Genomic DNA, 26,745 nt, shown 5'->3' with positions numbered 1-26,745 from the left:
TTTCCTCGCTCTAGAAGCCTCCTCAAGATGCAGTTAAGTGACGGGAAGATCCTCCATGATGGCGGCGGGGGAACAATTGAAGGTCATGGTGAGAGAGAGGATGCGAGGAAGCATAAGTGAGAGTAATGAAAAAGCACCCCGAGTGGTAAATCCATTCAATCTGCCAACAAAGTGGACTAAATCATGCAGATTTTATACATTTTTCTTTATAATTTTTAAATATATAACCAACTAACTTGCAGTATTGAAGCAGTTATCATAAATGAGATAAACAGTAGAGTCAGCTTCTTTATATACTCATCAGAAATACAGCTGAACACTAGAATTGATGTTTTTGTCACAGGAGTCGTACGAGTTTGAATTTTAAGGATCTGTGCCTCAACATGAGCTGAACTTTTCAGTTGCTGTGTTTGATAAAATATGGTGGTGCTTAAACACCAGGGGTCTGCAACCTGCAGCTCTCTGTCTCTGACGAAAAAAAAGCATGGAAATGAATAATAAAAATTTCAAAAATGTGTAATCTATACACTGAATGGAAAAAAAGTTTCATGAACTAAAGTGTGCATTATCGGTTTTGTCTGTGACTCAGCTGCTTTTCCTCTAAAGTTTGCTGGTGGTTATGGATGCCAAATCCAAAAAGAGAAAAATCTCTGAGGAAAATAGAGAATTTAACTGTTTTTTAAAAATTATTATTTCTAAGGTTGCAGACTCCTGTTTGATATAGTCTGAGATATGGAAGATTGTTTTTATTTGGTTTCAGTTCTGTTATTTTCTCTACACCCTGAAACTAACCCTAACCCTGTTTGAAAAGTGCAGACTGTCCTAATTCAATGTGAAATTGCCATTTTTGTTTTTGTCAAACATTTTCACGCTTCCAAAGTTCTCTGTGCCTTTTTATCGTCTAGGGAAGTTGTTTCACTTGAAGGTTTCCTCCATGTTTGATCTGTTACCTACGCACAGCAGCTGCACTAAAAGTCCCCACTGATGTAAAATGAGGGAGAAAAATTAATGCTTTGTTTTATATTTACTGTTTATCCTGTGTGTATTCTTACACTGAATAAAGATGTTGAGGAGAAAGCAGAAGCTTGCCGTGTGATCTGTGTGCGGAGATGAAACATTTACCTCATTCAGGGAGGAGCCGCTCGATCTGTAGGTGCAGGAACAGGAACGCCTGTCCACAACAACACAGGTCTGATCAGCTGATCGCTGTCGAAACAGGAAAATCACATTCTTGGTGTTATTAACACATCATAGAACAAAACCTTCAATATATACATCTGTAATAATAAAATGTGCTCCATCTCGTCAGAAAGACCTCAGTTCTGTAGTTCAATCTGAGACAGTGGTGAAAAAGTAACAAGTATATTTACTCAAGTTTAAGTCCAATTTTGAGGCACTTTAACTCTAAAGCTACTACAAGGAACCTTCAGATTGTTGATTTTGGAGGCCCCTGTGGTCAAACACAGTTGTAGAAGTGCATTCAGCATCATAACCACAAAATAAAATAAAATAAAAATCTGCTTTTTTTTCCCCCACAGGCGAAGGTATGACTCACTGCAGCTCTGCCTAGAAAAATGTCAACTGACTCGTTTCATGTGGTTTCATTTTCTCTCTCTCTGTGTTTATGTCATATAGAAACAGCAATACTAAATTGGTAATAAACAAATTTTTGCATAACCTGTTAAAGACTCCTTGGGATTTATTAGCAGAATATGACAGAAATATACTGTTATATTAATATATAATATTAGTATGTGTTCATTAGTGTATAATCTACGGTGGCCGACAAGGGCAAACACGCTGCATATACAAAAACAAGTTGCATAAAAGAAAATTGCAAAAAGAAAATGCTGCCTATTCAGTCATACAACTTAAGTGCTCCAGGCCTCTGGGGGCAGTGCTGAGCTTCCACCCAAGAGACAGACAACGGACGTATCAACCTGTGGTTGGAGGAAAGTTGGGAGTCGGGAGAAGCCACATAAAAAGGTACATATTAAGTTACTTTCCGGGAGACCCCAGTGATTTGATTGCATACGTTGATACGTCTGTTGTCTGTCTCTTGGGTGGAAGCTCAGCACTGCCCCCTAAAGGCCTGGAGCACTTCTGTTGTATGACTGGATATGCAACGTTTTCTTTTTGCATTTGTTCTCTTATATGTGGCACCTTTCTGTATACGACACGTTTGTCCTTGTTGGCCACCGTAACAATCAGCTGAAAATAAGAATTGTATTTCTGGTACTTAAGAATGACCCGTTTATATCTACACAGCAAGCAGGTACTCTTTCATGGAGGCCGCCATGTTTCTACGGTAGCCCAGAACAGACAAACCAAACACTGGTTCTGCAGCTTTTCACAGTTTACAGAGCAGGTTCTCCTGCATACATGCAAGGGGAAAGTGAGACGATGTATTTGCAATCTGCAAGCTCACCACTAGATGCCACTAAATCCTACACACTGGTTTCATTAAGAATTTGCATTTAATATTAGTTTATACTTCTACTTACTTACTCTACACTACATCTCAGAGAGAAATATTGCAGTTTTTAATTCATCACAGTGATCTGAAGGGTGTAATTACATCAAAGAGACATTTCACATATTTTCATATGATTTCATTTAATTCTTTGAAGCCTAAAGAGATAAATTCTTCAATTTTTCTTCTTTCCTGTCATTAATCATCTCACAGCCCCTCAGACCCTTTGGAGGGTCCCGACCTCTATGCTGGAAACCACAGCAGTACAATGTTGTTTACACACTGATGCATCACTCAGAGGCCATTTTTCTGCATATTAAATACTTTTACTTTTATAGTTTAGGTATAACTTTACTAATGACACTTCTGTGCTTTTACTGAGATAGGATTTTAAAGTCAGGCCTAACTGTTATAGAGTATTCTTATACTGTCACATTAATATTAAAGGATCTGAGTCAGACTTTTTCCTTTTTCCTGAACTTTTAAGTTTATCATAACTCTGATAAAATGTTTGTTTTATTGGTGCGAACGTTGACAATGACAAAAGGAAATCTTAAAGTTCATAATGTCATCAATAAGAGCCCTTTTTTGTGATTTCATGCAAATACATAAGTTCACCGCTGCAGTTTGGCAACTTTTTGCACCGTACTGTTTTATCATGGGTGCAGAGGAGAAAAACTAATTACATGTGTCATGTGGGCTAACTGTATTTAAGTGCAATTTTGAGGGGTTTTGTGCTTTTGTTTTAAACATTGTACTCAGAGGGAAACAGTTTTTCCTCCATTATGTTTATTTGAGGGTTTAAGCTTTTACACACAAAACATCTGATGAGTTTGCAAAAGCTGTGATAAAGCTTAACTTAAACTAAACAAAGGTATGTAGAGATACAACATGAATGCATCAACAATAATAATCTAATAATTCAATACATTATATCACAGGGGACATTTAATTACACTGAGTACTTCTAACTATATTTTACTAACAATTAACAATTTACTCTCAGTAACACTTTAAATGCAGCATATTTACTTTTAACAGTTATTTTTATATTGTGGTATTACTTTTACTTTAGCAAAGGATCTGAAAATTTCCTCCACTCCTGCATGAGTGCTGCAAATTTCACTAGAGATGGATATGATTTAATAAGGGAATAAAGCGGAGTCTCTTTTATCTACACCGGAGTAACTCATTAAATAATAAAAACGACCGATACATCTTCTTAAACTACAGATTTGGGTGAAGACGTTCCTACCCAGCCATGACTGAGTAACTGTGAATTCCCCCTGTTTGCATCACCTCACTCTGGTGTCACACTTTGGTCATTTGAAGGAAATTCTCTGAAGTGTTTTTCGCAACAGATCTGATCGTCGGAGGGAAATCCTCCTGCTCCTCCCGTCTTGCACTAAGACCATTTTGACATTTGTGAGATCTTTACAGACATTTTGTTCTTTCGTGTTTCAGAGCTTCTATCCGCGTTTCCTCTTGAGGTTTAGTCACCATGGTGGCTCAGTCATTTCTTGTACTCTGCGTCCAAAGGTGGTTTCCTGTCTGTGATTGGATGGCCTCAGACACACCGGCCGATGGAGCTAAATGGCTGGTTGATCAGTGACTCATGAGCTGCTCAGAGTTCATTCATTTCTCAACTGAAACTACAAAAAGATTGTAGGTCATACAGAAAGCTGAAGTGACTGAAAACGATCCAACCGCAGGCTTTTACAATATGCTATTACCTTGTGTTAGCATGTGATTCTATTGGGCAGCACTGGAACAAGAATTCAGGTCCTTTACTTTAGCACCACAATGTAAAAAGTCATGACTAGAAGGGCACACAAGATTTCTGAAACTCTTGCACATGTGAACTTTATTCAGCACAGTAGCACTCAATGTCATTTATTTTTCTTTAGATTTAATTGACTGAGTTTTTCAATAATTATTTTCAGTTTTCAGTCACCGTTTGGTAGATTTAGGAAGAAAATTACTTGGGTTAGGTTTAGGAAAAGATCGTGATTTATGGTTAAAACAGATCCTTACATGTAGTTAGAAAGACCTTTTGGATATCGTAAGGACACGCTGAGACAACAAGAACTAGCCAATCACAGCACAGGGACCACTAACAAATCTCAAGAAAGTTTCACAGATCTTTGGTTCTCTTTTGGACATGGAAACCTTGCCTTTGTGGACTTTTTTGCTCTTTATACTTTGTCATTTTTGCCCTGTGCTGGTACTTCATGTTCATACTTGCACCCAAGAGCTTTCAAAGAATTTAATTCATGTGATACAAATCTATATCATGGAAGTAGAGTGTCCATAAACTACGTGTACCAGAATATGTCACAATATTGTAATGTGGCACTTTGGACAAATAGCTAGTAACATTAATATTAGCAGTCCAGCAAAATGCTTAATTTTTAAACAAATACACACTTTTGGGTTTGAAACTGTTCTTGTTAGCTACCCCAAGTGAATCAATCAGAACATTTTCAGTTTATACAGTTACTACAGTTCATTTATAGGCCTAAACTTATTTAGATTTACTACCCACCCTTTGCAGGAAACCATAAAGCTGACGTGGCCCAGGATGAAATCGATCTTTACACCCTTGTGATCTAGTTGATTGGTGGGTCTACTGCGCGCTTTGGCATGAACCTGTGCTAGAGACGAAGTTTTGGAAAACAGATCCAAAGATCTTTTAGAAAGTTGTAGAACAAAATTATTGTGAATTAATCATTTTAAAAACAATTGACAGGTAAATGTTTTCTTTATATCTGTGAAGATGTTTTGCATTTCCTTTCTTTTGTTTCTACACACACAGCAAACTGGAACGAAATGAAAGGGGAGGAGTGAGACCTCCAGTGGTTAAATGTTATTAAACTTATCAGTAGCATCTTAAAAATGGACCAAAAAAAACAGACTTCTGTCATATAAATTGGTTAATTGTTTTTCATTTTTTGACTGAGCGAAATACTGAATAATTCTCCCTCTTCTGGTCTGGAACAATTATCCAAAATGAATCTGAAATCTGCGAAGTTAAGAGTGGAGCTGCCCACACATATATATTTTGGAAATGCCACAAAATAAATATTTTGGAAAATAATGTGGCAACTTTTACAAAAGATACTAGAATATAATATCACTGATGAGCCACATGATGCTCTATCCATGTAATTTCAACTTTACTAAAGGAAACGAATATGAATATCTGGTCAAAATATTGTTAATAGCGGGTAAAGAAGTGATCACAAGTAGATGGAGTAAAGTGGATCCTCCTGGACAGGTACAGTATTTACACAACGAGACTGACACACATTACAAGAAACATAACTGAAGAAAAGTGGGAGAAATTGACTCAAAACAGCGACAAAGGCTACAGAAAAAACTGCTGATTTACTTGATGTACAAAGCTTTTTCATTTTTGAATTATTTTGTTTTAAATCTTGTCTGAAGAGCATCCAGTAACTAAACACACTCATGTTAAATGTATAAGAGTAAAAAGTATATTTTCCTGAAGTGTAGTGAAGTTGAAGCAGAAAGCATCAATGTAATGTACCTCAAAGTATAAAACTTGAGTAAATGTGATGGTTTATCTTCATCAGTGACTCGTCCTCATCTGATTGTAACCTGACTGTTTACAGTAAACAGAAACTCTTCCCTCCACTTCCTAACAACAGACTGACTTCTACATTTGGTCAAACTTGATAAACTCATTACAACAGATAAGTCAGCTTTTTAACCATTAATCACCGCCATCACGTCTCCAGCGTCGAGTCCGTTAATGATTCTTACAGGAATGATTCATAACGTTTTGCTGTAAATTAGTATTTGAATCACCTTCCTGTTTCCATGGAAAAACCCTCTGCCTGACAGAAAGTCTTGTGTTTCATCTTTCTGGAAGTTTGTTTGGAATAAATACAAGATAGCAAAAAGAAAACATGACAAGCTTTTCACTTATCTTTAGGAATTATCTGCAGTGTGTTGAAACAAATACATTATTTCTAATCAAATGTAGTACAAATAAAGATATTCTAAAAATAATGATGACATTTTATCAGCTGTCAGGAATCTAAGTAAGTGTTCTCAATATAAAAGTATTTAAGAGAACTTATATAACTCAGCTCCTCTGCAGTTTGTTCTCTCATCTCAAGGGTTTTAACAGTCACTGTTTTTTTGTTTTTTTTTCTTTTGCACAGCATGAAGAGACCTATCTGCATGTCTTAAAATAGCCAGAACAGTGTTACAATGTCTGTGCTCATTACACAGTAAAGATTTCTGCAGAATCTGGTCAGTGAAATATGCTAAACGTTATTTCTTACTAGATTACATTAGATTAGCAAGAATCATCCTGGACGTTGGCCAAAACAGCGACATGACATAGCTACACGAGACTGAACGCTGAAATGAACACTGACTGCTGAAAAATCACAACCATATTTAGAATTAAATACTGTCTGTAATGTTCTTATATTTTATTTGGACTATTGACTCCACGAAACAAACTTGCTTACTGTTTGCAAATAACCATCAGCAAACATAACAAACCAACCAACACTGGATCCATGACATGTAGACAGTTAGCTGGCTAACTTTAGCTTAGCTTACAGGTATCTAGCTGGCTGCCCAAGACTTACAGCTTTTTTGATTAGTAGAAAGCAATCGTTAAATTCTACACCTTTGCTTTGTACTATTACATAATTTACTGTTGGCTAAAATAAGCAGCATTTGATTTAATAAACAAGTATCATGGATCATGTTAGCTGGTGAACTAATTCAGCAAGCTAATAGCATATCAGATAATATTTTACTAGCGAGCAAGCAAGCTAAGATTAGCCAGCTGCTTGTAATTTGGCTGTGCTGCATGGATCTGGTGTTGGTTGTGTCTTATTGTTAACTGACAAAGTAATTTGCAAACAGCAAGCTAGCCATAGCATCCAGAACAGCCCAGTGAAGATGAATCAGCCGATGTTATTCACAGTATTTTGCTATGTTGCTAACATTATCCAGATAAATCCACAATATCACAATATATTTCACAAGTTGAGCGGTAATGTTAGCTTGTTGGACTTTGTGTTGTGGAGGGTGACGGTCGTTTGTTGCCCCCATTTCTAAGCTAACGTTAGCTGTTGTTGCAGGGACCTGGGAGCTCAAACACATCACATCCTTTGGATTTTCCCAGGAAAAAAAAAAAGAAAAAGTCCCAAATTCTTTGCAAATCAGTCCACATGCTTTCCCAGGAAACCAAGAAAGCCAGATAAGATCTAATCTGTTCACACATTGGTAATACAAAACATGTAGATTGCTTCAGATTATTACATACTGCACCTTTAAAATGTCTAAATATCTTAGATTCAGCTTTCTGAAACTCTGGATCTCATTCAACAGGTGTTTCTTTTCAACTGTCATCTGTATTCATCCAGTGAATTCAGAAACTTTCACTTTCATACTGAGGGTTGCTCACTTTTTGTTCCTATCAGCACTGAAGAAAACCACCATTTATTTTATTGACCAGTGTTGTTGTTGTGGTGTGTGAACTGACCTGCAGCAGGTGGAGGAGAAAAGTCCATCAGATCAGAAAACTTTGTCTCATGAGGAAGAGACTTATTTTATAGGAAGGATCTAAAAAAAAAAAGTGAAACAGCATTTTTAAAAATAATAATCAGATTCCAAGAAGACAAGCAGAGAAAACTGACAATTAACTAATATTTTTGCATGATTAAATCACTTTTTGTTTTTATAGCTGCTGCCTGTCCTGTGAAGCAGGTTAAGACAAAAGCTGGTAGATCCCAAAAACTTCACAGTGTAGGGAAATCCTGAAATGATCGTTTTACCTTTGGGAGAATATTTGTGTCCCTCTGCTGTGCTGAACACATCGGGTGAGTCCTGCTGCAACACTGACAAACCCAGGTGATGCACATTAACTCCTGAGACGTCATGTTGCTGCAGGCTGCCTGCAGACAGAGTGAAGGCCAGGTTCATCAGAGGAGACGTGACACACCTGTGACCGCCTGCCTCACCTGTGTCCATGCTCTGGTTCTCTCACCAGCTTTGATTCTTACTTTTAAACCTCATGATGGCAGTATTGATCTTACTGATTTCCATGTTCTTATTTGCACTTTTGACTGAATAAAAACCTTCAACGTGATGTTTGTGTGAGTTTCTTCTTGTTGCAAGAAAGAGCCAACGTATAACACTTCAGTCAAGTCACAAATGAGGCCGAACAAAGATGTCAAACAAATAAACATCTCAACATTTATTCATCATATAATTCTGTGCAATAATACAATGTACAAATAATCTTTATATAAGTATTACAATCCATATAATAATTAGATTTAAAATAATACATAAAATACATTCAAGGTCTGAAGGCGTCAGTCGCTCTGCAGAGGAGGGAACCAGCAGGTCAAGTGAGGACACACAGTTTCTGATGAGTTTGGGAGGATTTGGTCCAACATGTGACATTTTTATTTATTTATTTTTGTTTTTTATCAGGTTGTGGAATAAAAATGGATATTTGGATCACTGTTTGGATAAAAGCACCTGTTTGTTCTGCACCGATGCCACCAGGGCAAATAACTGTAGAACTATTCCATGTCAGTAAACAGAAAGATTCGTTTTACTGTACATTTAAATTAATTCATGTCTACCTCACTCACCACTGAATGAACACGAGAGAAACACTTTAAAACAGACCGTTTGGTTTCCGAGCATTTTCAAGTCTCTGAATATCTGCTGATACACCAAATTAACAGTTTTTAAATTAACATCACGACATGCTGTTGGTCCAAACTGAGCTGCACAAAGTCACCGTTTATCACCCACTGAGTGTGTGTGTATGCACGTGTGTGTGTGTGTGTGTTTGTGTGTGTGTGTGTGTGTGTGTATGCACGTGTGTGTGTGTGTGTGTGTGTGTGTGTGTGTGTGCACCACGCTGGTTTCAAATCCACAACATCACAGTCCAATTAAGACTCAAAGAGAAACGCTGTACAAAAGTCTAAGATAGAGAGTCGGTTGCCATGGAAACAGTCAGGTTCCTGCAACAGACTCGACTTCACAGGGGAAGTCTCAGTCGACCCCGTCACTGACGGGAAGGATGGACGACGTCTCCAGAACAACACTGAAAACACACACACACACAGGCACTTACTGCTGTCCTGTGAAAACCAAATACTCCAGATGTTTTTTGTATCATTATTAGAACTGAAGAATTACATTCTCATTTTAAAATGTTTTAAATAATAAAATAGTTTATCACAGTAAAAAAAACAACTTTTTTTTCCTGAAGACATTCTGGTTATCAGGTTTTCATGGACAGCACATAAACTCACTCTTCTGTCACATACATTCATACGAAACATTATACAATCAACATCTCATTTATAAATGTACTTTAGTCCTCCACGGTCTCGTCTTTGTGTCATAACGACTGGCCAATCAGAGCTTATCAGCTTTGTCTAAAATAGCGTGTGATAGGACAAAGTGTCCTGATGCTGGTGAGCTGCAGCCAACCAGTGAAAGTGCAGGCAGCTTTCAGTTCATTATTTTGTTTTTTTTCCAGCCGTTTTCAGGCTGTTATCGTCTGCAGAGGAAACGCTGCTCTGCAGGAATCAGCTGTCAATCAAAATTTGACCCCACAGTCTGTCCATCAGGTGTCCTTGTCATCTGGAAGTGTGACATGTAGCTGCCGGACGTCCCCGTCGCCCGTCCTGTCTCTGGGACGTGATGACTGGACCTCCTCGTATGGGGGCGGCGGGTTGTCGGGGCTCTGGCCGGACAGGAGCGGGTGGTGACTGCTGTCTGACTGAGGCGACTGCTGGCAGCTGGGAGCCTCCTGAGCCAGTAGGAGCTGGGTGGGTCCGGGTGCCGAGCAGGCGGGGAGGCGCTGCCCCCAGCTGCCGTACACCGCCTCCTCGTAGGAGGGGAGAGAGACAGGAAGTCCGTCCACCATCAGGTCCAGCTGGTCTGAGGAGCGACGGCTGCAGGGACAGAGACAGAGAGTTACTGAAGTAGAATAAACAGGTGTGTTACAGGTGAATCTCCTCTGACCTCTGACCTCTGACCTCTGCCACGCTCCTGTTTTGTTATCTGAATTGATTTTACACTGGTCCTCATCATATAAAGGTGGATTTTATCATATCAGACAATGACATAGTGATCCTGTTGATTTTTATATTTGAGTTGGTCACTTTTTTAGTAGATTTTTGGCAAATTTGCTTGTTTTTTCCTAAATCTGCTTGGAGTGGTTGGATATTTCACCCATTTATACATTATTTAACTCTTCCCTGTCATGTAAAAGCAACAAAATTAGCGTAAAATGCCTGTCATCATTGTACCAAAAGTAAATTGAAAGCTTTCCTTGAAACAGTTGGAGTAAATGCATGGTTTTAATCTCCTTTTAAAGTTTTTCCCAACTGTCAGAATAATTCTAAGTGCTACTGAAATTAAGTAATAGATGTTTGAACACATTGAAGTAGAAAGTTTTTGAGGTTTCAATCGACAGGTCAGAAAACATTTGTCATTTTTATACCGAGATATCACTAATATCTACATGCTAACTTGAGTGAAAATGGAGTGTAATATCAGAACATTTGTAATGATGCAGCAGCAGTTTGTGGGTATTTATTGATGTTATAGTGTGTTTTGAACAAAATAATGCATTGAAATGAATCAAATGGATCTTTGCCGACAAAACGTGGCCAATTTTGTCTGAGTTTTATTGATCAGTGGAGTCAAAATAGGTGTGTTCTACAATATTTCCATGCAGCAACAACAGAAATACTCCATTGTCTTGTTACCTGTGTGACTGACAGGGGTAGAGGCGGGACTTGACGACCAGACAGGCAGTGGTGGTGAGCAGGAAGATGGACACGCCCACCGCCGTTGTGGCCATGCTGGGCATGGAGTCGTTCCCTCTGTCGTCAGAGTTCCTGTTGGGACCTTCTGCGGAGGAGAGAGACGAGCGTTGAGAGCAGAAACTACAGACACTGACAGGTACCACAAACCACAACACCACCTGCTGCCGCTGCTGGAGGAACTGATCCATCACTGAGAGTTGTAAAAAAAAAAAAAAAAAAAAAAAAAAAAAGTGAAAATCTGCTGCTTTTTTCCGTTTTCTACAAGAATAGATTGAATATTTGTGTGGTTTTGGCTGTTGCTCAGACAAAACATTCATTTCACAACATCAACATCACTACATTTAATAGATTGAATTATCAATTAATAAATAAGTACGGAAACTAATCATTAGTCACAGCTACATGAGAAAATCAATCTCATCTGGACAATTATCCAACAGAAAAGTAGATATGGATGCAGAATCACATCATTATAAGTATTTATATGTACCTTGTGCTTTACTTTTTAAAATGTTGATTTGGTGTTTATATAATTGCAAAAAGTTAAATAGAACTTAAAAATAGTGATTCAAAGTTGTTAAATGACGTCTATTGCCTGTGTTGCACCACATGCCTGGAAAAAACGGATATTCTGGCTCGACGGGCTGAAGAGAGACAGATAATCAGATATAAGATCTATGAGAGGAAGTTTTTCATCTTGTTCTGTGGTTTCTCTCTGTGCCCATGACAGTGAGGCAGTAGCTTTCCATGAGCGTCAGCGCAGAGGAAATGTTCAATGGTTATTATGGTGGCTTCGCCCGCTTCCTCGTTCTGCGTGCCGACTTCCTGTCGTAGCGTGTTTGGGTGAATGGCGACAGAGGAAGTCGGAACTGGTCTGAGGAAAGCAGAGCTTCTAGTTCCCCTGCAGAGAGTCTGAGCGTGTCTGCACGTTTCTGGTAAGTAGGTCAAAAGATAAATGCTGCTACTTCTGCAGCTGCTGTTTTAGTATTAGTGCTGCTGGTGTTTGTGAGATGACGCCCTGCAAGACTCACAGCCGCTAAATGAAGGCCAACATTTAGAATAAGATCTAATAGAAGAGTGTTTCATTCACCGGTTTGATGAGACAAAACTCAACAAAATCGTGTGAAGTGGAGAAGTTGAGTCTTTGTAGCAATAACAAAAAAATAAACCAAAGATTAAAAATAAGATTAGAGCTTATCTTTTACTTTTAACAGTGCTGCACTATGAAACTCCCAGTGGCCTATGAAAAGTTTCAGACAACATCTCATGTCTGGAATCGGCCATAATAGCAGTATAAGTGCAGGTAATCCCCACAGGGAATCAAACCCTGTAACCCCACCATAACAATGACACACTGTCTGCTTCCTGAACACTCAGAACAAGAAGGAACTGTCATAAAGTGACTAAGGAGCTCTTAAACGCAGCGATGAGTCATGAATAGATTATGAACTGAGGTAATAACCACTGAGGGAATGCAGCGATGCCCGTCAGGCTGCCGGGAAATGTCCTGAGATGTTTGGAGTCGTCCAAGAACATCTGCTTACTGATGAAGAAGGGAATTTGAAAGTCACATGACCCCAGAGAGAGAGAGAGAGAGAGAGAGAGAGAGAGAGAGAGAGAGAGAGAGAGAGAGAGAGAGAGAGGTGAAACATCAACCTGCTGTTTGTGCTCGACACACTGAGCTCTTTCTCTCCTCCCTCTGCTACGAATGAAACCACAGCGCTTTGTTTGGGTTAATCTAGTATTAAATACTAGTCAGTCTGATTTTCTTTAAGGTTTGCAGGAAGAAACGAGTCCCAGAGAATTTAAACACTGAAACACCCTGGACTTTTAGTCCCTTGAACTACTTTACAAGGAACTAAAAGGTTAATTCAGCCCATTGTTGTCAGTTTCCACTGTGGTCCAAAAACCTGCAAATATTAGGGAAATTAGTCCCCTGACATAGGAAAAAGTAACGGCTCTACAAGTCTTTTTTGCACAGTGAAGACATCATATAAAGCAACAGACAGGTATCAATATTTGTGCGACAGCGCAACAACATGCTGCTGTGTGTCGTAGCACAATGAACAAAAAACAAACTGGTATGCAGATGCTTATTTTTAAAAAATGGAGGACGAAATAAAATGCTGAGTGCTCGGCCAACCATAAATGTTCAGCACTGCACCCCCCACCCTCATAGTTCCTGCACTTGTGGGAAGTTGAGCAGATACTTTTTTGGGGGTATTATGGGATCAGTGTGAACTCTGAGCTGACTTCCCCTCAATAACAGTCATTTTATTATCTTAATTGTCAAAAACGAGTGTAAATAACAACTCAGATGCAAGTTTTTAAGCATTCTCCTGCCTCGACAAATGCTGAGCTAATCACATATTTTACCTTTTACCATTTTCACACCAGAGACTCCCAGTACAGTATTGTTTGGAAGTGAGCAGTTATTTTCATTAAAGATTAAACTGTTTGTTAATTATTTATTCTATGAGATGTTTGAAAATACTGAAAAATGTCTTGTGCAACTTCCCAGAGCCAAAAAAAGACTTATTTGTCAGACAAACAAGAACTTAAAAAAAAAAAAAAAGCAACAAATTCTCACATAGAAAGCAAATATAAATACGGTTCTTCTAAAAGTCTAACCTTTGATAGGGATGCAGGCCGGTATCGCAGGCTGCCACTTCCCGTGTCGGCACCTGGAGACGCGGACCTTGTTGCTGATGTGGTACCCCGGCTCACAGAATAAATGGATGGAGGTCTTCTGGGTGAAACCTCGACACGGGGACGGGTCACAGCGGAAACCTCCATGCTCTGGCACCAGAGGGTGAGTGCAGTTGGTCAGTCGGCCTGCAGAAACACAACAACACAGGGATGAGAGCAGATCTTTAAAAGCTGACGTGCCTGTGTTGCATTTGTGCGCTGAAATTCAAGATTGTTAGTCAACCTCTCGTCTCATCTCCACCTCACACGGCTGATATTGGTTTATGTTTCTCAGAATTAAAGGAACATTTCCCATAAAGCCCTCTTCTTTCCCTCCCCTCCCCCCGCTCTGCAGCTCCGCTCCGCATGTGTTTGTTTTCTTTTGGCTTTAAAGGCGAGTTTAAACAGTCTGGAGGTGATTTTCTCACTCCTTCCCTCCACATGCTGCCACTGCACAGCGAAGATTTATCTCAGTTCGCGCTGCACGGACTGTTATTTCTTCTCATTTTGTGCAGTAAAGTACTGTTGTAGATTTCACAAGTGTAAAATGTCAGAAACAGCTCATGTAAGTGACATTTGGGGAAATTAAAAATAGGAAAAGGTGTTTTTTTGTCGGTGTTGTTGTTTCAGCACACAGGCACCACGTCAGGGTGAGACGATGAGTGAGTGAGACACCTGGTGATACAGTGTGATTGGACACTGAGGCGATATTGATGCTGTAAACAAACATGTGAGTGACAGGCTCTACAGGATTGGTTTTAAAGACATATTTACACGTATGTGTGAATGCATGCAGAGAGGATTATTACCGATAAAAATGCAATCACAAAGAACTGGTACACTTGGCTTTTTCCTCTTCTTTCAGTCTCCCTTTCTTCTTAAAATAAAAATTAAACAAAAAAGTTTTAAAGAAGAGTTTTAAAAAGAAAAGAAAAGAAACTCTAACTCAATGGGCAACGCTGCGAGAGCAGCCAACTCTGTTACCCATTTCCTCTATTTCTTCACCTTCCACTGTAAAAGTCTGCGTCTGCAAAATTCTGGTTTCCACTGCCCCCGCAAGCTCCTTAACCCCAAACACCAACATATGAACAGTAGGTCAAGTGTGAGAGTGGCTGAGAGTGGAAAAACACTCAGAGTGTCTGTAAATGAAGCCAACGCGAGAAAAACTCTCTGGTTTCATCTAAAAATTCATCTCAATCTGATGGTTTCACAACTTGAGAGTAAAAGCAACAATCATGATTTAAACTTTAGAAACAAGGAGAAAAAGTCACTGCAACGTTTTGAGTAACTCTGATGACCAGAAGTCCCAAATAGTGTTAGACTCCACACAACTTATCACATCATAAATAAAGTATAAAAAGTGTGAACTCAACAGAAAAGGCAGCCCTGATAAGAAGAGGAAGGAGCAGACAGTTCAGTTTCGAGCCTCTGTGAAAATGTTGAGCTGAACAGAAAGCGGCTGCATCCTGCAACACACTGCCTAAAGTTCATGTAGTGTTTCACAATCAGTCATCATAAAAGTCTGATAAAACCGTGTGCTTCGATCCAAACCACTGGAGATCATCTATCTGGCCTGTTTTAAAAAGTAAACCATACCTGGTTTGAGGTTGGTTCGGTGTCTCACTGCGGTGGTATGTGTCAATGAAATTATCATAAACAGATAGTTTAAGGGATTCCATATGGTTTTCAGTATCTCACAGTTAGTATCAGTTTTTGTCATTTTGGAAAGACTGAACTTTCACTTGAGTTTTGTGCAAACGGTGTCATGGAGGTCATTTTTTTTTCACTGCTCATTCTAGTTGTTTTGACAAATATCTAGCTGTCTGCTAAAATGATTGAAGGATTGTAGAGACTTAATGAATAATTTCCATTTGGTTCACTGTATTACTGCATTATCATCAGAATGCAAATTATGTGTTTGGGCTCTTATCTGCCGCGATGAGCAGCAGATGTTTAGGAAAATACCGTGTGTTTCCACTGATTTCACCACTGAACCACAATATCCCCAGACTGCCCAATTTTGAGAGTTGCTGAGTGAGGAGAAACTTAATTAACTTTGAGGAAAAACTGCCTACAACAACATTTAATCATTCATGCCTTTGCATTGGCATTGATTGCAAGGTTTTTTTTCCTTGTAAAAACAATACAACAACAAGATTTAATTGACAGGAAACATGTCAAATATTACAAATACAGTAAACAGTAACCGATATTTGTTGCCTGTGGAGGAAGTCCTCAGACTCCCTTTAAAAATCTCACAATTTTGAGTTTTCGCGTGAGGAGAAACTTTAAAAACTTTGTGAAATGCAGTCTACGACAAACTCTTAATCACTTGTGTGTTCCTGTAAATTCGGCATCACATGCAACACATTAAGTTGTTTTTTTTCCTGTAAAAAAAATTAATAAAATGTGGCACTTTGTTGCTGCAGCACTGTACTGGTGCCTACTCTGTGAATGAAGTCCTATCTGCCAACATTTAGAAGGTATTTGAACCCTGTTCGCACTAAATTTGGAAACATTTTATTAATGGTTATGTAACTGTAATTACTGTACACTATATATTTTGGGTTATTTTTATTACTTAATTTATTGTGTAAATTTGTGTTTCTTATTTAGCAGTACAATAGGTATATTATTTATATTTAAGTAGTAATATTTTTACAGCGTCATTGAGTTACTGTAAATTATTATTTCATTGTCATTTATATTATTTTGTATATTATTTCATTTGTGTGTTCATGTGTGGTGTTTTAAGTGACATATCCCCTTGGTTCAGTTAATTGGGTCCTACCTGCACTTGTCTTAGTACAGACAGATATAGGTGACACACTCAGAGAGAGTGCCTCGTGCTTAAGAGAGTGTAGAGGTGTTGCTGTACCCCTAAGTTGGAGTTGTTTGTACTGTCGTGCCGTGTTGGCGTATATATTAAATGAGAGAAAGAAAGACAAATTGTAGCCCGCTTATTACCCACAGCCCGGAAGAACTGGAGAACACGAACAACAAGAAAAGAGGGTTACAGTTCACATGTCAGTTTTTACAAATGCAGTGAGCAGTAACCAATATAGGTGACTTCCTGTAGCCTGTGGAGAAAGTCACCAGACTCCATTAAAAAATCTTGCAATTTTATGAGCTGTTGAGCTAGAAGAAACTTTATGAACTTTGTGAAATGTTATCTATAAAAAATTCTTAATTATTTGGGCTTTCTTGCAAATTCGGCAAATGTTACACTTAAAGTTTTTTCTTTCTCGACTCAAAAACTTGAGTCTGTTTGTTCAAGTGTGTTGGCCAAAGACTGCCGGGAACTGCTGCAGCGTGACCTAAACCACACAGAAGTGTGAGGGGTGTGGGTGGACAGGTGGGGTCAGAGGTCGTACCTGCAGCGAGGAGCGGTAAGGAGGCCAGGAGGAGGAGTCCGCAGACCAGACTGAAACGTCCACACAGCCATGGATACAGAACTGACCCCGACATCAAACCAGACTTCCCTGTGAACACAACAGAGATGAGGCATCAGATGCAGAGAAAACACACACACAAACACGCCGGCAGCCATCTTCACACGTGCACACACACACTCTGAGGTCATGTCTGGTCAGTATCTTTGAACAAAAGCAAAAGTCACATTTCTATAGAGCTATAAGGAGCTTAGTTTACCGGTTTCAGCTGCAGTGAATATCAGCGACATGACAGCTGTTAAAGAAAGGGTTTTTTTTTTTTCAGTCTAAACGTGTTGTCAGCTGTGAACCGGCCTGTTGTTTGCTTTAATCCAGAGCAGGCTGACAAAGCACAAGCCTGCTGCTGTTGTGTTCATTCACACCTGTCAGCTGCCGAGTGCCACCACACCTCTGCTGGTTGCTCCTGCTGCTCGTCACTGAACAGCTGCACCGATCAAACTCTTCGTTTGGATTTTTCACACAAAACCACTGACTCCCCCCTGTCTGCGCCCTCCAAAACCAGCATTCAACATGCAAACACATTTTTTCTGCAACATGTCATTTAGAAACTGCGTTAGTGCAGCATCAATAAAACAAACGCCGCTAAGTTAGCAGCAGTTTTAGCATGGCTAATTTTAGGTGCAATAACGCCTCACTCTCTGCACTCTCACAGGTGGTTTTTGTGGTGGAGATGATCTCAGTCTCCACTGTGGCTCACAGAGCATCTGTACACATTAGATAATAACAATATAGTTAATTAGCAGATATGTTTCATTAATACGTCACAAACTAGTTTGCTGTTATGCAGAGGTGATGCACAGTGGTTTCAGGTTAGCTAGCTCACATGACTGCACAAGGATTCATGGGTAGCCTTTTGTCATTGTTGTGTAAATTAAATGTTTTGTAAAAAACAAACAGCCCCTTACAGTAACTTTGAGGACCCCTGTTGAAGACCCACACACTGCTCAAAGTTTTCTTTGTTTCAAAGTTTTTCCTCACAACTCTTGCCAAGTGCTTGCTCACTGTGGGAACTGTTGTATGTATTTAAACAGTTTCAACCTGCTCTGCTGTGTATGAAAAGTGCCCTGAGACAACTTCTGTTATCATTCAGTGCCAAAAATAAATAAAATAGACTCTACCTGACTTGACATTGTAATATGGCTCTGATTATTTTCACAATAATGTCGTAGTTTTTGTCCAAAAAATGATTTAATACCCTCTGATGTTAAGACAACAAACAGTCGAGCACGTTCACATTAATTTGAGAAACTTAAACAAGAGAATGTTTTGAATTTTTCATTTTAAAAAAATCACATAATGGTTAATTATGAATATTAATTTTCTGTTGTTGCAGAAGTAATTGTTCCAAAAGCATTTTTTTTTTCTAGGAGAGAAGCACCTTTTTTCATTTTGTACCATGAAGCAACTTCAGTAACACTTACATAGCTCTTTTGAAATGACACAGTCTTTTTTCATCTCCTCCACCTATTTAAATACCACTAAGAGGAACTTTACTGGTACCCAATTCACACCTCAAAGTCACACTATAGTGTAATCACAAGTTTCCATTATGAAGTAAAACAAGAAATTCTAGCTAAATTCAACCAGCTGATATATGATGTAAAACGCAGCAGATGTTTCTGGCAGTTCAACATCATTATCATCCTGAAAGAACACAGAAATGCAGCCAACACATCTGTGATTAAAAATAACAACAATCCAGAGTCCAACATATAAAAAAACAACCTAAAAAAATAAAGACAAATATAAATAAAACCAAGATTATTCAATTTATAAGAAATAAGAAATGGCAGCTGGAGGAGATGACAACTATCTGACTTTAAATGTTGCTCCTGTCTTCTGCTCTGACGAGTCTGTAAACCTGGCCTGATGTCAACCTTTCACTGTCGACCAATAGTGAAACTGTCACCTCACAGTGTTTACCGTGTCAACATTGACCATATTGACCAGATTGTCACATCTGATGGTGCAGCAGCAGCTAAGCAGCAACACAACTTTATTCATAGTGAAACCACAACAAACCCAAACTCTTTCTCCAGATGATTCGCACCAAGCTCATCCCCAGACACGCATTTCCTGCGATGAACTGGTGCCAACAGAGCCCGACCTCTGCCAGGGTGCCAGCATAAATGCCACGGTGTGTTTTCGGTGTGTGAAAACGTGTGTGTAGGTGTGCTCTGCTGCCTTTAGTGTGTGTTTGGTGCTTTCATGTCAGGAGAGATGCCAGTCATCTCGGGAGCAGCGAGGGAGGGCCCCCTGCCTCAGTCACGCACAGACGGGCACACACACACACATGAAGAGGATTCAAACATTACAGAGGTTCAACAAACACACACACACGCTGAAAAACACACACACACACACACAGCTCCATCTTATGTGACCACAGATCTGCGTGGGAGATCTGCATCTTAGTCATCGTGGCTCGCTGTGATATTATAACTTCTGCTGAATGTTTGTCAAGTTGGATCTGCGGCGGCTGCAGGATTATTGTGACAACAGTAAATTCCTCTAAATGAATTCAGCTTCTTTTCATGTGGTAACTACATGTTGTTTCTTTCTTTTTTTTAACCTGACATTAAATAGCACAGCCTGTAGGATAACAGCTTGCCTTAAATCGGGCCGAAATCTTCACGAGCTTATGAATAAAAGTTCAGTTTAAATCTGTGACGCATCGACCAGCCTCACTACAAACACCACTCTGGCGAGCTTTAAATGTCAGTTTTCCCACTGATTTCAGTGTCAGCTGGCACAATCTGGCACTGCCTTGTTACAGGCTGGTGAAGACTGAAGACTGACGGTATGTTTGAGCTTCACTGCAGGTGACTTCACACTCCTCTGCTGCAGCTGCACTTTGAGTTACTGACAAAAAAACAAACCAAAAAAAAGGCTCTGCACAGTCTGTATCTCTATCATTTACACCTCTCCTTCATGACTGACGGGGATTTAAATGAACAGTTTGGATTGATTTGAAGTGAGGTTGTATGAGGTACTTTGTCAGAGTATTTGGACAAGCAGCAGGAGCAAAGGTGCACAAAACTGAGAAATGTACTGCTGTGAACAGGGTCATACAACATTTTAGCCACTTACAAAATCAACATGAGTGTATAAGAGTACATTAAGAATATTTTCTCTGCTTTACCTTGCTGTCAGACAGCCTTTTCCAATCAAAATATCTCTCTCCTAAGCAACCAGACTCTATTGGCAAAAACAATAATTTTACCTCACAGAACATGGGAGTTGCTGGTCTACTGCTGTCTCCACTGGTTAGTTTGTTTGTGTTATTGTGCGACTGTGGTGGATCAGAACTAACCCTTTAAAACACTGAAGTCAGACAAAAACACAAACGTACTAACCAATCAAGGCAGCAGTACCCTGGTAACTCCTGTGATCTGTGGTATAAAATTAGTGTTTTTGCCAATGGAGTTTGGTTGCTTTGCAGGGAGTGATATTAGACTTATATAACAGCACTTTCCTGCCAAAAAAAGACTGTCTTACAGCAAGGTAAAGTGGTGAAAAACATTTCTAAATATAGTGTACACTTAAACTGATATTGATTTGACCCTGTCCACAGCAGTACAATGCCTGGTTTCCTCCTAGAGCTTCTCCAAACTGGGAGCATGTCGACCGACATCTACTGTGGGTAATACACTGAACTTTCCCTTTAAGTTTAAAGACAGCGCTGTGTTTTCCTAAACTGAACTAACAGACCTTTTATGCATGAAATGAGTCTGGAAGCCCACTCTGACTATGTGCTCACAGTCTCAGCGGTGACTCAGATAAAGTGTGTCAAACAAACGGCACGTTGTGTCGTGATAAATGCTGTAAACACTCGGTGTCTGGTAGCCCTTTCTTGGAAATATTTTCTGGCACACAGGAAGTGATGCGTTTGATGTTTCCAGCCACAACAGCCGTTTGTTTGGCACAAACAGAGGAAAGAGCTGGGTAGTTACAGCAAGACGACGGCAGCGCAAACAGCACCTACAGAAACATCCACAGGGAAAATCCCAGGAAAGACCTGCTGCAGGAAGCATCGCCTGATCTCTGAGAACGAGCTGTAGACTAGAGATAAAGCACAAGGACGACCGCTGGAAGTCTACTTTGACTCAGTTACACTGAGTTTGTAGTAAATAGTGTGAAGTGTCTTAGCCTACTGAACCACATCTGACAGCCTGGTTGATCAGTAGCTGCTCTGCCATGTTGAACTTTGATCTTTTTGCTCTGCTGCCCTAAAATGTTTGGTGGAAAAGTGCTGGATTAAAGTTCACTGTCAGAGTGCTATTTGTCTTTTATTAAAGGAAAAACATGCATGCACCATTTTCACATCTCAGTATGAAACACAGGGTTCTAGAGTATTAACCAAAACACTTGGAGAACCACTTTAAGAGCTCAGAATAACGCACTTAACATTGTTTCATCCACTTGATACTTAATGACTTTCCTGATTTTATGAGAACTGCTTCTAAAAATGATTTTGAACAGATGATGGTTCCAGAGAACAGGGCAGAAAAGGAGGCTTTCGTTATGTTTGGGTTTCTCAGAGACTTTCACTTCTGATCTGTGGTTGGAGTGGAGTTCAACCTGTCTGGAGTCTAACTTACCTGAAACCTGAGCAACATCAGAGGAAGAGTTATCACATCAGCACTTTCTGAAATGCCTCTGGTACGGCCTAAAATGTCGGGTTGGGTATCGGCGACTCGACGCACCAATCTGACATCATGTGATCTATTATGGGCTGTGCTATTTCCCAGCAGCATCTTGTATGCCAAAATTTTTCACCCTGAGCCTGACCACTGACAGCAATCACATCACATCCAGAGTAATAATCAGATAATATGCAAAGTTATTGGAATTGATATCAGGAAGAAGAAAAAAATGGTTTCAGAACATCTCTAGTTTTTATAAAGTCTATAGGAAAGAAGAAAACATTTGAAAGAAGAACATTTTTGCAATTATAAGAAGCTGGAACCAGAGAGTGATGCCTCTCCATGAATAATCACAGATTATTATTCTCTTGATCAATTATTGACTATTTGTTTCAGGTCTAGATTCAATTACAGCAAAAATAAACACTTAAAATACATCCCTAAAACATCAGAACCAGTTCATTTTCAGTTTTCAAGTGGCGTTATTAAAACATGCAGACCAAAATGCCTCTAGATGCAACTGGATGAAAACCACAACCAATCAAAACAACAAAAGTTCACCTACAACCAGTCCGACCGCCTGATCACAACCTTTCTTTAATTACAGTTAAACCTCCTCGTCTTTTTCCCTTTAAACTTTCATAAGACTATTGTGACCTGCTCAGTTTGTATATTTGGCAACTACTGATATTATTTTTACACTTTCAGTTGTAGGGAACTAAACCAAATTACAACACAAATGTTTACTCAGACCACACCTTCAAAACTTCCTCTCCACTTTCTGAAAATCGGAGCGGATTTAATTTAAACTAGAAGCAGCACATAATGGGGGTTTGTGAGGATGTGAGCAGCCAGTGCACACAATGCTGCACACTGAACACACACACACACACACACACACACACACAAAACACAGTGAAAGTGCTGACGTTGCATTAGAGCTCACAGCAGGGGAGCTTCTGCTATAATGAGCTGCAACAAAGATATAAACACTTCTATCTATTGATCAGCACTTCAAAATAAGAGCTGGTTAAACGGTAAACTAACAGTCTGATAAACATAAGACTGAATAAAAAAGCAACAACATATTAATTTTGGATTGGTGGTGGTCAGGCTCAGGGAGTAACAGAGTACATGTAGCAGGATTATGTAATCTGGTTACAAAAAAAAACAGCCAGGCATTACAGTTATAGGGAAAAAAAGATGTAATCAGATTAAAACCCTTTAATATGTAATAATTAATCCATTATTAATCGACTATTAAATTGATTTGCATCACTGTTGACAATCAATTAATCATTTTGAGTCATTTTTTAATTAAAAAGAAACAAATTCTTGATTTCAGCTTCGTAAATGTGAATATTTTCTGGTTTCTTCACTTCTCTCTGAAAGTAAGCCAAATATTTTTGGGTTGTGGGACATTTGAGGACATCATCTTGGACTCTGATCAACATATTTCACCATTTTATGACATTTCATGGACCAAACAACTAATCAATTAACTGAAAAAATGGTTTATAGTTGCAGCCCTAGAAACACACTATATTAGGCCAAACAGTTCCACCATATTTCATACTGAGGTAATCCAGAAGTAACAGAAAGTAATCAAATTACAGTACTTTAATATTGTCATACTTGGATTACATTACTGACTACATTTTTTAACAGGTAATTAGTAAATTTATCAGAATACATTTCTAAAGTGACCATCTCAACCCTGCTGGTGGTTCGTCATGAGATGATGATGATGATAATGACCAATAATGTAATCGTGTGACTTTAACCACGGCCTGACAGCACGTGGCCACATAAATTACTTTGTGGTTACCAAATATTCCTTGTAGGTGACATCAGGTTTTTCCCCTTCACCAACACAAAGTTAGAGTTCTACAAACATCCTGAGTCCTTCACACCTTTTAGTTCTGCAAAAACAGCAAACAGCAACAGCAAACGGTTCTTTAACCAACGATGAAAATGTGGAGGCGAAATGTAGGAGGGAACGGAGGTTAAAGTGTGACTTACAAACTGTGGTGTGCGCCCCCGAATTCTTCAACTAGCCTCATTTTGTTTTCATGTACTGTAAGATCACATTTGGGCCACCAAAAATGTACTCTGGCCACCAGATTTAGTGGCTTCCTGAGCCAGTGCTTAAAAATATTAGCGTCTATCCTAAAATGTGCTAATATATTAGCTGTAAAACTCATCATGAATGTAGGAGAGTTCAGCTCAGGTTACAAGTTCCTGCAGGTCAGTCAGACATTAATTTATGTTTCTTCATATCAAAGTGTTTCGCAACTGGACTTCGACCTGATTAAGCTACCTGCACCTGCTGCAAAAAGAGTCCCTGTCATTAGCATTTTGACGTCTTAAAATCACTGTGACCTTTTCAAACAGCCTGCTACTGGTGCGAATCAAGATAAGATTATAAAACCACATCTTAGTTATTTTCCACTTCATAACAAATATTTTAAAAATCCCCTGAATTCTTAAAAAACACTGCTTGCCCCAGATTTTCTTCCTATATTTACAGTATTTCTTGTGTTGCCACTTTTAAATAAAACTGTAGAAGACGTGTCTTTAAATTGCTCTCATTAATAGTTTTTTTTTTTCGAGATTTATCAGTGTATTTATTACCAGACCCATTGATAAGCATACAGCCTTAAGATGTTTTAGTTTTGCGATAAACTGTGTTTTTCTCTTCTTATCAGCTGCAAGTGTGGATGGAGGGCTGCTGTTTCCCTCACAGAGATAAATAAAGTTGTATTAAATTGAATTGCAGTTAAAAGTCAGCCAGGTGTTGCTATGGAGAACAAGCCATCATACTACAGTCTTATCTGTGAGTCAAGTGGTTCCACTTGAGCTAAGACACACACACACACACACACACACACACACACACACACACACCCCTCCGGGAACACAGGTTTGTTTTTATACACCTCAAATCCTGATTATGTCCTGCAGATTTATTCATGGCTGCAACTTTTAATTTTTTAAATTTAATTTTAATGTTCTGACGACTACGAGTTCAACCAGAGGATGGTTGTTGCTGCACAATTAATCAAAATATTATCAAAATAATAATACGGCCGAGCGCAATATCCAAACCATATAAGCAGCAATGTTTTGATTAAGGAAAAATATGTAAGAAAGCATCATTATAATGAGGCACTGTAGTGCTGCAGAGATGCTCTGGACTATAAATCTTGTTCTCCAGATGTAAGAACACATTTGTTTTGTACAGAGCCCAACAAATGCCACATCATTTTACTAGTTTATTCAGCATTGTGATGCAAATATGATCATTCCCACTTAATCATCAATCATATCACAATCAATCACAATTAATCAAATTAATTGCAGTATGTTTTTACCATATCTTGCAGCTTTAGTTGGTGCTTTTGCTGGAAATCGACTAAAACAATTAAAATAATAACAGTTCATTGACTGACCGATTAATCAAGTAATTTTTAGCTCTCTAAATATAATAAAAACAAATGCACTGCTTTAAGAAACCTGGACCTCTTAAGACACAAACAAGGTCTGCCTGGAATGACCTCTTGAACACCCTTGAAAACCTGGATTACACTCAAGGAGTCCTGCAAGCCCTGGTGCGTTTACAGTCGCACAGTTCATCATGTAAAAAGCTCCTGCGTTCCTCAGTAACATCAGTGTGTCAGTAAATGAATGAAGCTTCATGAGTTCAGGTTCATATCAGTGTTTATTACCTATCAGGCCTTTATGGATGAACTCCTCTTTTTATCACTGAAATATCAATAATTTATCAATAAGTAACAAGCACTGACTGTCCGTTTGTAATTCAGTAAAAATATTAATGTGAGTTCTGCATGAAGTCAAAATTAAAAGACCAACAATTCATCCAAACAAATCAGAAAAAACAGCGCTCGCATTTCCCATACAGTAAATCAGAGGGCGGACCGATCGATATCGACACATTATTGATTTTAATGACAGCTGTGATGATCAGCTGCAGTCACCGGCAGGTCAAGTTAAATACCGGCACCTCCTCGGTGTGAACGGAGCAGACTGAAGGGGTTTTAAACGGTAAAACGTCTCACCTGAGAGCCGTTCACGGGCAGCAGCGGCGGCGGCGGCGGCGGCGGCGTTGTGTTCACGGTCCGGACTGTTCACAGGAGCTCCGCGCTGCGTTCACTGACGGACGCGAGGATCGTGAGGAAACGATGGATCAGATCAGACCTCCCGTCCTCAGCTGATGATCCCTGCCGCTGCTCAGCAACAAGTGAGACCTTGTCGGCTGCTCTTCCCTGACTCATCGATCAGCTGTGTTTGACACCGACACACTCCACTCCTATTGGCTGCTGCCGACCGCGAAACACCGCCCACCTGCGCGGCTACGTCATATTCTGGAAACGCTCTCTGCATCTCACCACAGAAACACACACACACACATACACACGCAATAATAGTTCTCTCTCTCTCTCTCTCTCTCTCTCTCTCTCTCTCTCTCTCTCTCTCACACACACACACACACACACACACACACACACACACACACCCTGTAACCAGTCAGTTCCTCTCTCACAGTTAGGAAAAGGAAATTGTGGCCAGTTCCACCTAAAAATTAAAATTGACAAACACATTAAAAATAGAAA

The 26,745-nt window shown here is 39.3% G+C and overlaps 1 protein-coding gene and 1 long non-coding RNA gene across 2 annotated transcripts; both read right to left on the bottom strand.

The window, feature by feature from the left end:
• Window positions 1-3,247: 3,247 nt before the first annotated feature.
• LOC146328512 (uncharacterized) lies at window positions 3,248-8,374 on the bottom strand. Its single transcript, XR_014769944.1, has 3 exons — window positions 8,299-8,374; window positions 8,007-8,086; window positions 3,248-4,125 (listed from the first exon to the last, which is right to left on the bottom strand). It is a non-coding gene; the product is annotated as an uncharacterized LOC146328512 (long non-coding RNA).
• Window positions 8,375-8,696: 322 nt separating this feature from the next.
• On the bottom strand, window positions 8,697-26,439 carry LOC146328511 (sushi domain-containing protein 6). Its single transcript, XM_084717549.1, has 5 exons — window positions 26,191-26,439; window positions 17,388-17,495; window positions 13,957-14,160; window positions 11,266-11,410; window positions 8,697-10,446 (listed from the first exon to the last, which is right to left on the bottom strand). Exons 2-5 carry the CDS (start codon window positions 17,479-17,481, stop codon window positions 10,116-10,118), a joined length of 774 nt encoding a protein of 257 aa, XP_084573675.1. The 5' UTR covers window positions 17,482-17,495; window positions 26,191-26,439; the 3' UTR covers window positions 8,697-10,115.
• Window positions 26,440-26,745: the final 306 nt, after the last annotated feature.

Source organism: Lutjanus erythropterus, chromosome 4, assembly GCF_056507025.1.
Source record: "Lutjanus erythropterus isolate fLutEry1 chromosome 4, fLutEry1.hap2, whole genome shotgun sequence".
In the NCBI taxonomy this organism is placed as follows: domain Eukaryota; kingdom Metazoa; phylum Chordata; class Actinopteri; order Lutjaniformes; family Lutjanidae; genus Lutjanus; species Lutjanus erythropterus.
This window is presented reverse-complemented; position numbering and strand designations above follow the sequence as displayed.